General features: G+C 39.8%; 2 protein-coding genes across 10 annotated transcripts in view; one reads left to right on the forward strand and one right to left on the reverse strand.

The window, feature by feature from the left end:
* The window catches only part of tenm3 (teneurin transmembrane protein 3), a 1,272,390-nt gene that overhangs the window by 486,796 nt on the left and 771,607 nt on the right, over positions 1–13,987 (forward strand). The gene's annotated exons all lie outside the window — the stretch shown is intronic.
* LOC111191299 (uncharacterized) lies at positions 457–1,971 on the reverse strand. The gene has a single exon (XM_022665864.2). It carries the CDS (start codon positions 1,969–1,971, stop codon positions 457–459), a length of 1,515 nt encoding a protein of 504 aa, XP_022521585.2.

Consider the following 13,987-nt stretch of genomic DNA (forward strand, 5'->3'; position numbering starts at 1 on the left):
CACCTTAAAAAGCAGATTGTACCCTCCCATTCCACAGACATCCTGTGTAGCAGTCAGCAAGTTACAATCTTTACTACCAACTCTGACTTATTAATGACTTTATTAATGATTTTCCTATGTAATATAATGGCAATATATAGTCAATACGTGTAAACTTATAAGCATTTTTACCTCTGTGTAAATTAACTCAAATTAGGAGATGCAGTTTGCTCTAGATTAAACATTGTCTTTTAACTCCTGAAAGAAACATATATAACTATATAACATAATAAACATGGAGTTTATTCCAAATAGCATAATGTTCTGTGTATAAAACATTAAGATAAAGCAGATTTCACAGATATAACACAGCAATTCAGTGCAATACTCAACTTCTGCACATTACCCATCTGTGGCAGTGAACACACACACACACACACACATACACACACACACACACACACACACACACACACACTAGTGATCAGGGCAGTAAGAGCACACACCCAGAGGCGAGGTCAGCTCCCTCAGTGCCGGGGGAATGGTGGGGAGCTGGTGGGGGGAATGGTGGGGAACTGGTGGGGGAATGGTGGGGAGCTGGTGGGGGGAATGGTGGGGAGCTGGTGGGGGAATGGTGGGGAGCTGGTGGGGGGAATGGTGGGGAGCTGGTGGGGGAATGGTGGGGAGCTGGTGGGGGAATGGTGGGGAGCTGGTGGGGGGAATGGTGGGGAGCTGGTGGGGGAATGGTGGGGAGCTGGTGGGGGGAATGGTAGGGAACTGGTGGGGGAATGGTGGGGAGCTGGTGGGGGGAATGGTGGGGAGCTGGTGGGGGAATGGTGGGGAGCTGGTGGGGGGAATGGTGGGGAGCTGGTGGGGGGAATGGTGGGGGGAATGGTGGGGAGCTGGTGGGGGAATGGTGGGGAGCTGGTGGATGAATGGTGGGGAGCTGGTGGGGGGAATGGTGGGGAGCTGGTGGGGGGAATGGTGGGGAGCTGGTGGGGGGAATGGTGGGGAGCTGGTGGGGGGAATGGTGGGGAGCTGGTGGATGAATGGTGGGGAGCTGGTGGGGGGAATGGTGGGGAGCTGGTGGGGGAATGGTGGGGAGCTGGTGGATGAATGGTGGGGAGCTGGTGGGGGGAATGGTGGGGAGCTGGTGGGGGAATGGTGGGGAGCTGGTGGATGAATGGTGGGGAGCTGGTGGGGGAATGGTGGGGAGCTGGTGGATGAATGGTGGGGAGCTGGTGGGGGGAATGGTGGGGAGCTGGTGGGGGAATGGTGGGGAGCTGGTGGATGAATGGTGGGGAGCTGGTGGGGGGAATGGTGGGGAGCTGGTGGATGAATGGTGGGGAGCTGGTGGGGGGAATGGTGGGGAGCTGGTGGGGGAATGGTGGGGAGCTGGTGGATGAATGGTGGGGAGCTGGTGGGGGGAATGGTGGGGAGCTGGTGGGGGGAATGGTGGGGAGCTGGTGGGGGGAATGGTGGGGAGCTGGTGGGGGAATGGTGGGGAGCTGGTGGGGGAATGGTGGGGAGCTGGTGGATGAATGGTGGGGAGCTGGTGGGGGGAATGGTGGTTGGCTGGTGGGGGGAATGGTGGGGAGCTGGTGGGGGGAATGGTGGGGAGCTGGTGGGGGGAATGGTGGGGAGCTGGTGGGGGAATGGTGGGGAGCTGGTGGGGGGAATGGAGGGGAGCTGGTGGGGGGAATGGTGGGGAGCTGGTGGGGGGAATGGTGGGGAGCTGGTGGGGGAATGGTGGGGAGCTGGTGGGGGGAATGGAGGGGAGCTGGTGGGGGAATGGTGGGGAGCTGGTGGGGGGAATGGTGGGGAGCTGGTGGGGGAATGGTGGGGAGCTGGTGGGGGGAATGGTGGGGAGCTGGTGGGGGTGCTGGATGGGGAGCTGAAGGGCACCTCTGCTGTGGGTTCTGGGAATTGAACCAGCAACCTTTTGGTCCCAAACCCACACCAAGACCTGAACCCCACAGCTGTGCTTCTCATTTAATTTCTGTATATTTCATTTATTCTACATCTAAATGTTTTAATTCATTAATTTTAAATAATTACCGTATCTGTATATACTTTCACTTTTTTAAGTTATTAGTGTAATGTGTTGTAATGTCATTTTCTGTTCTTTTTGTTCTTAGTTATTATTCACAGTGCTTGATTATAATGTATGGTTTTGATTCTCATCTAGATAGATAGATAGATAGATAGATAGATAGATAGATAGATAGATAGATAGATAGATAGATAGATAGATAGATAGATAGATAGATAGATACCTTATTGATCCCAGAGGGGAAATATGGTTTTGATTCTCATCTAGATAGATAGATAGATAGATAGATAGATAGATAGATAGATAGATAGATAGATAGATAGATAGATAGATAGATAGATAGATAGATAGATACCTTATTGATTCCCGAGAGGAAGTATGGTTTTGATTCTCATCTAGATAGCAGCAGTTATGTATAGTACACAAAGTTACAAAATAATTAAATAAAATGATACATATAAAAACAATGAAAAATAGAATGTAAATAAAATAAAAAATAGAATGTAAATAAAATAAGAAAATAGAATGTAAATAAAATAAGAAAATAGAATGCAACCTTAGTTAATTAAGCTAAAATTTAATTGTCCTGTTTAATTTTACTTTTCTTTTCTTGTATTTTTTTTTACTTTTACTTTGCATTAACTCATTTTATTGTCTTTTTATTATATTGCCTTATTCTTATTTTCTATCATTTTTATAATGTTTCATGGTTTTTTGTTTGTTTATTTATTTAGTGAGTCACAACTAATTGTTCATGAAAATTGAAAAACTGCTAACTCATCCCTCCAATAATATATACAGTATATACATCCAATCACCTGCATCTCACCGCTATCTGCTCAACCCAGTCAGCTCTCCCTCCTGCCCCGCCCCTAAACCCATACATCACCCAGTGCCCTTCCTGAACTACTCCTATATTTAGATATATACATTTACATATACATACTAAATTTCCTTCGGGATAAATAAAGTATCCATCCATCCATCCATCCATCCATCCATCCATCCATCTATACACTCCATAATACAAAGGCACTCCATATCCTCCACAATGCACAGTTACCAGTTAGGATTACATCAACATGATATATTAGTTCTTACTATAAAATATATTCTATTATATATGTAGAAAGGTTCATGTCCAATCAGCTTTCACCACCGTGTCTCACAGGTCATGTGATCAGACTTTTTCACTTGGTATGGTGGTGATCAGTGCTGTTATCAGTGTGTTTGAGTGTTCTTGATCTGTCAGTGTGTGTGTGATGGTGTGATTGTGAATCACTGGAGAGAATAAAAATAGAAATGTGCTCTCTGAGGCTTCGGACCCTCACACCTGCACCTGCTCAACACCTGAAGGAGTCGGGGGAGTGTGTGTGTGTGTGTGTGTGTAAGAGAGAGAGAAAGAGTGAGTGAGTGTATGAATTTGTACATTTTTAGGACAGAAATTACATTATTATATACAGCATTCACCCAAAATAAATATGTAGAACCAGTCAAAGTGATATTCATTCATTCATTCATTCATTCATTCATTCATTCATGTATTATCTGAAAGAAATACAGATCAAATTGATCTAAAAGCAGCTTTACAGACATCTATGCATATATACTGTTCACTATATTGCCTATAAGTAAGTAATAAATATCTGGTCTGCATTGTTTTTGGTGATGCCATTTACTCAGTAATATATTTAGGATAACCCTCATTTCCAGTGGAGCCGAGCATTTATAACTTAAATGGACTGAACATTTTAATAAATTTAATTTAAAATAAATAATTTAATCAGGTGAGCTTAAATAAGGAACATCAAAATCAAGAAAACAGTATAATATTTAATTAAGAAGAAATAAAATAATTCAGAAAAAAAATAATAATGAATAATAATAAAATTACTAAAAAGGCTAAAATGTAAAACAGAAAATGAGATAAAAAATAGATAAGATAAATAAAACAAATAAAAGGTAAAAGAGTTACAGGCTGGAGGTGTTTAAAAACTAAAAGTTTAAAATGTTCTTTAGTGAATCCAGTCCATTTTAGAGTTTCCTTTAGTGTATTTCAGCTCACTGCTGCTCTGTAGATAAAATCAGATTTTCCCAGTTCACTAAAACTCTAGGAATCTGTCAGGTTCTCACTGTTAGCGCTCTTATGCTGCTTCCCAAACAGACTTACTGTATAGCTGTGTTTAGTTTATTCCACATACTGTATCTCCTGTTTTACTACAGAACACGTGCTTTTATCACCCTTATGCTCATATTCTAATCCCATACAGAATTTTCTGCAGATTTCTCAGAGTTTTCTATCGTTATAAAGCCAGGCTTTACCCATAATACTCGGGCACACAGTGGTGTTAAGCTGTCTACACAGTGTACACTATACACAATTTACACACACACACTACAAAAAATAAAATCTTAGAAAGTGAAATTATCTAATTTTAATGCAATAAATCATATTTGTCTATGATACCAGACGTTTTGTCTTATTAAACATTGTGTAAATGTAAAATGATTTTGCTTATTTTTTGTCACATCTTTTGCCTGTTTTCTGTCTATTCTCATGTCTGTTATTCTCACGTGACCCGACTTCTCTGTGTTTCTTCCCTGGTGTTTTTCCACTCACCTGTGTCCATGTGTAGCTCCGCCCCTCGTTAGTCAGTCCCCAGGTGTTACCTGTTCTCTTTCCCGCCTGGTGTGTGTATTTAAGCGTCTCTGTCAGTAGTGTTTTTGTCAGTTCTTGTGCGTTTACACGTCTGTCACGGCTGTGTTAATCCCGTCTGTTAGTTGGTCTCCATGTGTCTGAGTTTCTGTTTGGTTTATGTTTTGTTTTCTGTTTTTTTAATAAATATTACTTGCATTAGCGTCCGCTCTCCTCGTCCCGTCCTTCAACACAGCGTTACATTTTTGGAATTATTGCCTTAATCAGTCTCACTTAGAAGTTACTAATTTTAGGTAATTTAAACTCGAGAATCAGGGTCGAAAATGACAATGACAAAAGACAAAACTGTGCGAGGTGCGTGTGGACTGAGGGGAACAGGTGAAATCAATACTCTGGTGATTGGCTTTGTCCACACTCACAAATGTTTTTCTGCAGATTTCTCACTGTTTTCTATCGTTATACTATCTATCGGATAGTGAGGTGCAGCACATATAAATAACAAACATATCTATTCTACAAGGGTATTCTATCTGCAATTTCAGTTCGTTTTAGTTAGTCTTATAAACTCTTAATTCAGTTCTGGTTAGTTACTGTTTTTTTTTTTTTTTTTTTAATTACCGTTTCTATTAGTTTCAGTTAATGAAACTGTATTTTTTGTGTTATTTTCTCCGTTTCCGTTATTGTTAATAATCTCGGTGAGCATGCAGCAGGTAGATTTGAGCAGGCAGTGATCCCTCTCACACACAGTTCAGTTTGTTGTATTAATCAGATCCAGGTTGGGGCTGAACGCTGCAGTATAACAGTATAATCACTGCCGTGAACCTCGAGCCACAGATCGCTCCCCGAGTCGTAAATTAAACCCAAATTACATCAAGCATTTCTGCCGTCCCGACCCGAGGATATGAAGTGCCTGTAGTGCTTTAAAAGCTTGTAAAAAAAAAAAAAAATTCCATACATCCTCGTGATTTTCTGCAAGTGAAGCTAATCAAAGCGCATAAATCACGACGCTGTGCACTCAGAGCATTAGCCATGCAGATCCGGTCACCCATGTGCAATTAATGGCAATTACAGTTATACTTTTATGATGTCTGCTTCTTGCATTACAAAGGAATAATTGCTTTTTATGGCTTTCAAGTCGCTGGCTGTCTTTTTTTTATGGCGGCCTGTTAGTTTTAAAGGATGCCCAAAAAACATGTTTTACAAAAGGGGCTAAAATGTCCATTACTGTAATGGATTAATCACCAGCGGCTGGTCCAGAGCCAAAATCCCGGCTTATTCTTCCAGCGCTCGTCCACATCAATCACCCGGCCTGCCTCTACCAGCACAGCTTACTCTGATTTCACTCATTCAGCCACATATTTACACACTCTACCACTTTTATAGGGTTCTGTACGTTCTGTAATTAATACACATCAGAATTTAGTTTGATCTGAACACAAAAGCAGGTTCTGCTACTTAAACCCCAGCCTCCTCTCACCCTGTTCCTCAGTGCATTCACACTAGATTTAAGAGGTTACAGAAAATATATGTTTTTTTGTGAATCTGACGATGATACAGTTTTAAAAATGACGAAAGTGGTGAACAGCTCCACACAGTCTGAGCAGAGTGTGAGTGTAATGATTTTAACATGCTGATAATTACTGGGAATAATTATTCCTTCCTCATTAACCATATTCACTTTCATTCACTGCACAAAAAAATAAGCGAAACCCCTTCTGTTTTATTGTTTCTACAGTTTTGTTCGTTTTGTTAATTTTATTCACTGTCTACAGTTTTCTTTGTTGTCTACAATTTAGTTTATTGTCTATAGTTTTGTTTGTTGCCTTCAGTTCTGTTTGTTTGGTTCATTGTCTACGGTTGTCTTTGTTGTCTACAGTTTTGTTCATTGTCTACATTTTTGTTAATTGTCTACAATTTTCTTTGTTTTTTACAGTTTAGTTTATGTCTACAGTTTTGTTTGTTTACTACAGTTTTGTTCATTATCTACAATTTAGTTTATTGTCTATAGTTTTGTTTGTTGCCTTCGGTTCTGTTAGTTTTGTTCACGGTCTACAGTTTTCTTTGTTGTCTACCATTTAGTTTATTGTCTATAGTTTTGTTTGTTGCCTTCAGTTATGTTTGTTTGGTTAATTGTCTACAGTTTTCTTTGTTTTCTACTGTTTTGTTCATTTTGTTCATTGTCTTCAGTTTTGTTTGTTGTCTACATTTTTGTTTATTGTCTACAGTTTTGTTTGTTGCCTTCAGTTTGTTTGGTTCATTGTCTACAGTTTTTTGTTTTCTACAGTTTTGTTCATTGTCTACATTTTTGTTCATTGTCTAGATTTTTTGTTGTTGTCTACAATTTGGTTATTGTCTATATTTTTGTTTGTTGCCTTCTGTTCTGTTTGTTTGGTTAATTGTCTACAATTTTCTTTGTTTTCTACAGTTTGTTCATTTTGTTCACTGTCTACAGTTTTGTTTGTTTTCTATGTTTTTTTTGTTTATTGCATATAGTTTTCTTTGTTGCCTTCAGTTCTTTTGTTTTTTGTTCATTGTCAAATTTTTTGTTCATTTTCTACAGTTTTGTTCATTGTCTAAATTTCTGTTCATTGTCTATAGTGTTGTTTGTTGTCTGCAGATCTTTTCAATGTGTGCAGTTCTCGTTAAAGAAAACAAACAAAATAACAAAAACCGAAAGTGAAAAAAAAAACAGATTTTATCGTTATGTGAAGTTTTGTTTGTTGTCTAAAGTTTTGCTCATTTTGTTCATTGCCTACAGTTTCGTCTGTTGTTACAGTTTGGATCAATGCGTGTAGCTTTGTTTGTTAACTTTTGCCTGTTTTGTGCGCTGTACACAGTTTGTTTAGTTAAATACAGCTTGGACAGTAAAGCTGCTGGTAAAGGGAAGGTTATATTTGGTGTAAAATGTGAATATATTGGATTTTGTAGATCAGTCTATGGGTTTAATGGTTGTGTGAGAGCAGAGTGTAAGAGTTGTGAGTGTGAGGGATGTGTGAGAGCTGTATTGTGCTGGTGTTTTCACCCTGATCTTCTTCTTCTTCTTCCTCTGGAAGGTTGGGTGTTGGAGGAGCTGCGGTGTTTTTCCTGGTTTTATAGCTCTGTTATTTGCGGTGGAATTTGCGCGAGTTACACGCTGGAATTGCTTTGACCTCCTGTCAGCAGCCTCCACAGCGGCCAACCGAGCCTGAAAAGAGGCGTAATAGCAGCAGCAGCAGCAGCAGCTCTCGCGCCCAGCTCTCGCTTCCTCTCCACACACTTATTCTCCTGCTCTTCTTCCTTTCTTCCTTTATCTCTCTCCCTCTTTCTTTCCACCTTTCACCTCCTCTCATCATCATCCCGTCGCTCCCTGTCATTTTCCTCAGTGTCACTCGCCTGTTGACTCTTAAGATTCTCACTTATCTTGACTTTTATTCTAAAGTGATTCAGTGATAATGTCAATGCCTTCCATTGCTGAGCTTACTAAATATATTCACTGCATATAAAGACTTAAAGGGGACATGAAACATTTCAGTTTGTACAAGTTTTCTAAGGGATTAAATATAATGGAATTTATTTGGGGGGGATTTTTTTTATATAAAATGTTTACACACTAAATTATAATATATTTATGTTTGTTACGTTTGAGCTAGGGCGCCGCCATGTTGCCCGTGCAGCACTGGTGACGTCACGAGGTTGGTTGGTTTAAGATCCCAGGCATATAGCTAGAGGAAAAGAGCATATAGTTTGTGGAGATTATGGATGAAGACGAAGCTGAACTAGGCTAACATGGAGCATTTACTCAGAGATCTTTCCTGTATAAACCTGAGCAGAACTTTTCAGATGCTTTTCTGAGAGAGACGTTTTGGGAGTGTTTATTCTCTCTCTACGTGGAGCCGTGCAGAACCCTGCAGCGCGACCACAGCAGGTACTACCATCCAGTTAACCAGCTATTTTATATACATTTAGCTATTTAACATGTAAAGTCCAGAGTTCATTAAGACTGAATGAAATGAACATGATTTAAGTGGATATTGAAACATCCAGGCGCTGTTTGGTTGATAAACCGTTCAGTTTAGAAGTTAGAATGCTTACTGGGTACTAGGGCTGCCACAAACGATTATTTTTATAGTCGACTAATCACCGATTATTTTTTATGATTAGTCGACTAATCGGATCATACGTTAATTGAATATAAAACAATAGAATGCAGCTGCTATTATACAACCATCATTAGATTTCAGCTATATGCTAACTAAAAATAAAAACAATTAAAATCATAGTTAATTAAACCTTTAATGAAATATGCAGCTTGTTGTAACAGACAATTATTTTACTGTTTAGCATAAAGTGTAAACAACTGTGTAAAATAAGGATAAGGCACTGGCATTTATGAAACATCTCAACTGTGAGGTTGTTTGAACTATTATGAAAAAAAAGTATATTAATAAAAAATGCCTCTCTGTCCAGATATTGTGTACATTACCGTACACAGGGCAGCGGTCTGCACAGATCTGATTGGCAGAGGAGAGCGTTTGGTGATTTTACACCACACATGACTGATCTGTGAGTTTACTGCACCGAAAAGCACTGAAAACAGAAGCCACTGTCAGAATGAAATCCTTCTCTGTAGTTTATCGGTTTGGGACGGCATTTGTGACAACGTCTGGGTCCGGATCCAGATCGCGGTCCGCCTATTAGTGACCTCTGTTTTAAAGCTATCAAGATGAGTAAGTTAAGTACTAAGTTAACGCTCTGTTTACGCTAATTTTAGCAGCTAAATAGCAATTTAGCTTCTTCGTCATTTAATCAGCCACAACATGCCTCCTTTTCAGGTGCTCGTGCATCGCGGTTGTGCTGCCGAGGAAGGCAAGTTCTTCATTGCAGATATTGCATTGCACGCGTTTCACTTTTATTTTCTTGGTGATCCCACACTTTTGAGTTCTGTAGCGGGGTAGCCATGAAACCAGAGCCTGTCTGTATAATGTCCTGAGATGTCGTCCACTACCTACCCCGGTTTCCACTACTGCGCATGTGCGTCCAGGACAGAAAGGCAGTCGCAGCAGTTTGGAGAGAAAAACAAAGAAAAAAAAAAAACGACTAATCGACTATTAAATTAGTCGTCGACTATTTTAATAGTCGACATAATCGTGACTAGTCGACTAATCGTGGCAGCCCTACTGGGTACTTAGCTTCATCTAGTTAGTGTTAGCTAGTTAGCTAGCGTTGGCTAGCTAGAATAAGATAGCTAGCTAAGTAGCTAACGCTAGCTATGTTATCTTTAAATTGTCATTTTATCTAGATTTTCGGTAACGGTACCTCTCGCTGCTCTGCTGGGTGGGCGTGTTGTTTGGCTGGTTCTGTGCGGCTCACAGCTGCCGCTCTCATAGTAACGTTACCATCAGTCGGACGGTCTGTACATTCCAGCTGATCAGAGGAAAAATAAAAAACGGAGGAAAAAAGCCTCAGACTTCAGCTTATTTATCTGGCGCTAATGCTCCTGACTCAAACCCCTCTCCTTCACATAGTCCTGGTCTAGAAAGTGCTCGCCACTAACCCCTAGCATTGCAGCTAACCGGAGGATTCTCACGCTTCAGCGCTGCGAGCCCCGCTGAAGGTATGAAAGTGAAAGTAAATATTTCTCATTCCTCACCCTATTAAAATTCACTACTCCCAGTATTACTACACACAGGGGCAATACAAAAGTGCCCCCCCGCTCTGCATTGAGTTTTGGTTTGGATTTTATTATTTATTGAGGATCTAAATTACGGTATTCTCATAGATTATAGTAGTGAGGCGTGCGAGAACCAACCTCGTGACGTCACTTTCAGCGCTGGGACAAGATGGCGCTGCCCTTACTTAAAAAAATTACATTTAGATTGCTTATTATTTTAATTACGCTTCACTGACAACTGTTAAACTTATAAAATTTGTTAGAGTGAAAATACATCTTGTGAATTAAATTAAATACTTGAAGTGTTTCATGTCCCCTTTAAAATAGTATTTACCCCTTTAACGAACATAGGTCTACGTGGAAACGCGCGCCCAAAGTGTAATTACGGTGCACGGCAGTGGACAAATAGCTATTTTATTAAAGGTGAGGAGACAAAACTCAGAGATGTGCATCCGGACGGGACTAAAATTACTGGAGGACCACGGAGTTCAGAGAAAAACAGTAGATAATTCAGCCTGTAATGTACATGCTCGGTCGGGACGGGAATAAGATCACAGACGATAAAAAACCCCATAAAATAGAAAATTACCCCAGAACATCCTGAGAAAATAATCCCGTCCGGAGAGGGCTTAAGCTAATCTGAGTAAAGATCTCAAAAAGCAACACATTTTACCCTGATCTGAAGAAATAATAATAAAAAAAACAGATGAGAAAACAAAAAGTAATTGATCATCTATCAGTCTGGAACAGATTACAAACTCATTTCTAAAGCTTTGGGACTCCAGAGATCCACAGTGATTCACTATTATTCACTAATGGAGAAAACATGGAACACTGGTGAACCTTCCCAGGAGTGACCAACCAACCAAAATTACTCCAAAAGGGCATGAAGAACTTATCCAGGAGATCTCATGGGAGAGTTCCAAGGCAAAAACTATGTCCCATTTTACATCTCTCAGAGCATTTTAAAAGATTAAAAGAACATTTGTCTCGAATTCCAAATAAAAATATTGTAATTTAGAGCATTTATTTGCAGAAAATGAGAAATGGCTGAAATAACAAAAAGATGCAGAGCTTTCATACCTCAAATAATGCAAAGAAAACAAACAAGTTCATATTCATAAAGTTTTAAGAGTTCAGAAATCAATATTTGGTGGAATAAACCTGGTTTTTAATCACAGTTTTCATGCATCTTGGCGTTTTGGTTCTCCTCCACCAGTCTTACACACTGCTTTTGGATAACTTTATGCTGCTTTACTCCTGGTGCAAAAATTCAAGCAGTTCAGTTTGGTGGTTTGATGGATTGTGATCATCCATCTTCCTCTTGATTATATTCCAGAGGTTTTTTTTTTTATTTGGTAAAATTAAAGAAACTCATCATTTTTAAGTGCTCTCTTATTTTTTTCCAGAGCTGCATTTAGCAAATTCAAGCGCAAAAAAGACTTTCTCTCTCTCTCTCGGTTTGTTTTCTGTGTTGTTTGCCATTGTTTACCTGCTGCTGGTAAATTGGTGATACATTTGATGGGAAAAGCTGAGATGTGTTTCCTCACTTTAATTCTGAGAGCTGAGGAAACACGACTTCATGCTTTAATTATCCTGCTGCTCAGTTTTTGCACTGTTTAGGTTAACACCTGGTTTACATCCTCATTTTTAACAAAAACAACAGATAACAAATACAAAGTCTGTGCTGTTCAGACGGCTAAAATGAATTACTTCCAATTACGGTATTTTTCGCACTGTAAGGCACACTAGATTATAATGCACATTGCTGTGACACTAGTAAGGAACAGGGGTGTCATGGTTGCCATGTTTTCCTTCTAGTTCAGCAGGTCTCGCCACTGGGTGGTGATTAAGTTAAATAAAGCTAAGCTAAGTAAACAAAACTGTAAAAAAAACAATATGTTTTAAACTAAAAGAAAACTAAAAGTTTTCTCTCTTGAAAACAGTTTATTCCGGTAAGTAAAGCGCTTCCGTTTATTTACAGTAAACTTAGATTTCCAGATTTACACTAAGGCTAGGTGAAGCAGCATTAGCAGCTAGCCGGGGTTAGCGCTAGTAAATGCCACCTGACAGCGCAACAGTGGGGAACCCTGTTTGTTTTTCCACGTAGCTTGTTTTAACTCATTTAGCAGCAGGCTATAGTCCGATATACTCATCTCTAAACGGTGAAAAAGCTAGCACGCAGCATGGTTAGCTGGTAATGCTAATGCTGCTCCAGCAGTGCTAGCCGAAGTTAGCAGCAGGCTACAGGCCGATAATACTGACCTCTGAACGGCAAAAGAGCTAGAGCTTAGCGCAGTTATTGACTATAATGCTAATACAACTCCAGGCTCGTACGCTGTACTATAGCGGTAGAATTCATACATAAGGAGCACCAGATTATAAAGCGCATTTACGATTTTTGAGCTAATTAAAGGATTGAAAAATACATTATTTACAATCACTTTAACAGCATTTTTAAATGGTACATTGAGTTTTTTCAATATCAAAAGATCAAACACCAATTTCTGGTTAGGGTTTAAGGAACATATATTATTGATCTATAGGCGAGCCGTCAACCATGCACTGTGCAGCTTGAATTGGCATCTGCCAGTGTGTCTTTGCTATCGTAACAACAGGAAAAGTACACCTTATATGGCTTGAAACCCTCAAAAGGCATGTACAAAGTTTTTTAATTAATCATGGGTGTGGTTTATTTTGGGTGTAACGTGAAATAAACCAATCAGCGTGCTTCTGGCTTATCATTCCCTTTAAGAGTAGATCAGGTGAGCTCTGACTTGGGCAGATTGCTATTTTAACGGTGCAGATTCCTGGACGTGTCCAACAAATACTTCTCAGCAGAAGCGGAAACTGACCTGCTCATTGACGGGAGCAGCAATTGATTGTTGATATAAAAGTGGAGTTTGAGCACTACTGTATGTGCATGTGTGTTTAACAAGTGGGAGTATACGAATGTGTCGCCAAGATAGCAATGAAAGTCTTTCTGTTGGCATCTGTCTAGGTTTTATTCAGTCAGCGGTGCACCTGTGTTTTCTGTTACCAAGATAAACAAGCAAAACTGCAGAAATGTACCTGAACAAACCTAATTTCCAGAACACCACGCCCATCAGTGTAGATATATTCAGAAGCTCTGCTGCTGTTTAAACCGAGGCAGGAGGAAGTAATGAAAATAGACTGTTGGTGAGGTGTAAGATAGCAATGAACATCATGAAGGAGTTTCTGGAGGTGCTTTTCCTTCACGCTGTGAAGCTCCAACTCATCCCAATTAAATCACCTCAAATCACCATCTCAGTTCATCAGGTTTAGATCAGGGGATTAATGTGGAGGAATAATACTTTTTTTTTACTGTTTACTACGTAATTTTATATGTGTCCTTTAATATGTGTCCCTTTTTCATGTATTTAATATTAATCTAAAACTCCAAACTTTTGGACGTCTCTAAGTCGTGTTTTGTCTTGTTTTGTCTTAGAGTGAGTGGCATTTTAAACATCATCTAAATCCGTTTGGTACGGTGTCCCCAGTGGAACATCATATTTTGTCATTTTTCACTCTCATTTCATTTCTTTCTGCATAATCGGCCCACGACTCATCCCTCCATCTCTAATGTGTTTATATTTGGACAGTCAATAGAATAATTACTGATTCAGGA

Source organism: Astyanax mexicanus, chromosome 7, assembly GCF_023375975.1.
Source record: "Astyanax mexicanus isolate ESR-SI-001 chromosome 7, AstMex3_surface, whole genome shotgun sequence".
In the NCBI taxonomy this organism is placed as follows: domain Eukaryota; kingdom Metazoa; phylum Chordata; class Actinopteri; order Characiformes; family Acestrorhamphidae; genus Astyanax; species Astyanax mexicanus.

Excerpts from the sequence above, each read along its gene's own strand:
- LOC111191299 (XM_022665864.2), bottom strand. The coding sequence starts at position 1,971 with ATGAGAAGCACAGCTGTGGGGTTCAGGTCTTGGTGTGGGTTTGGGACC.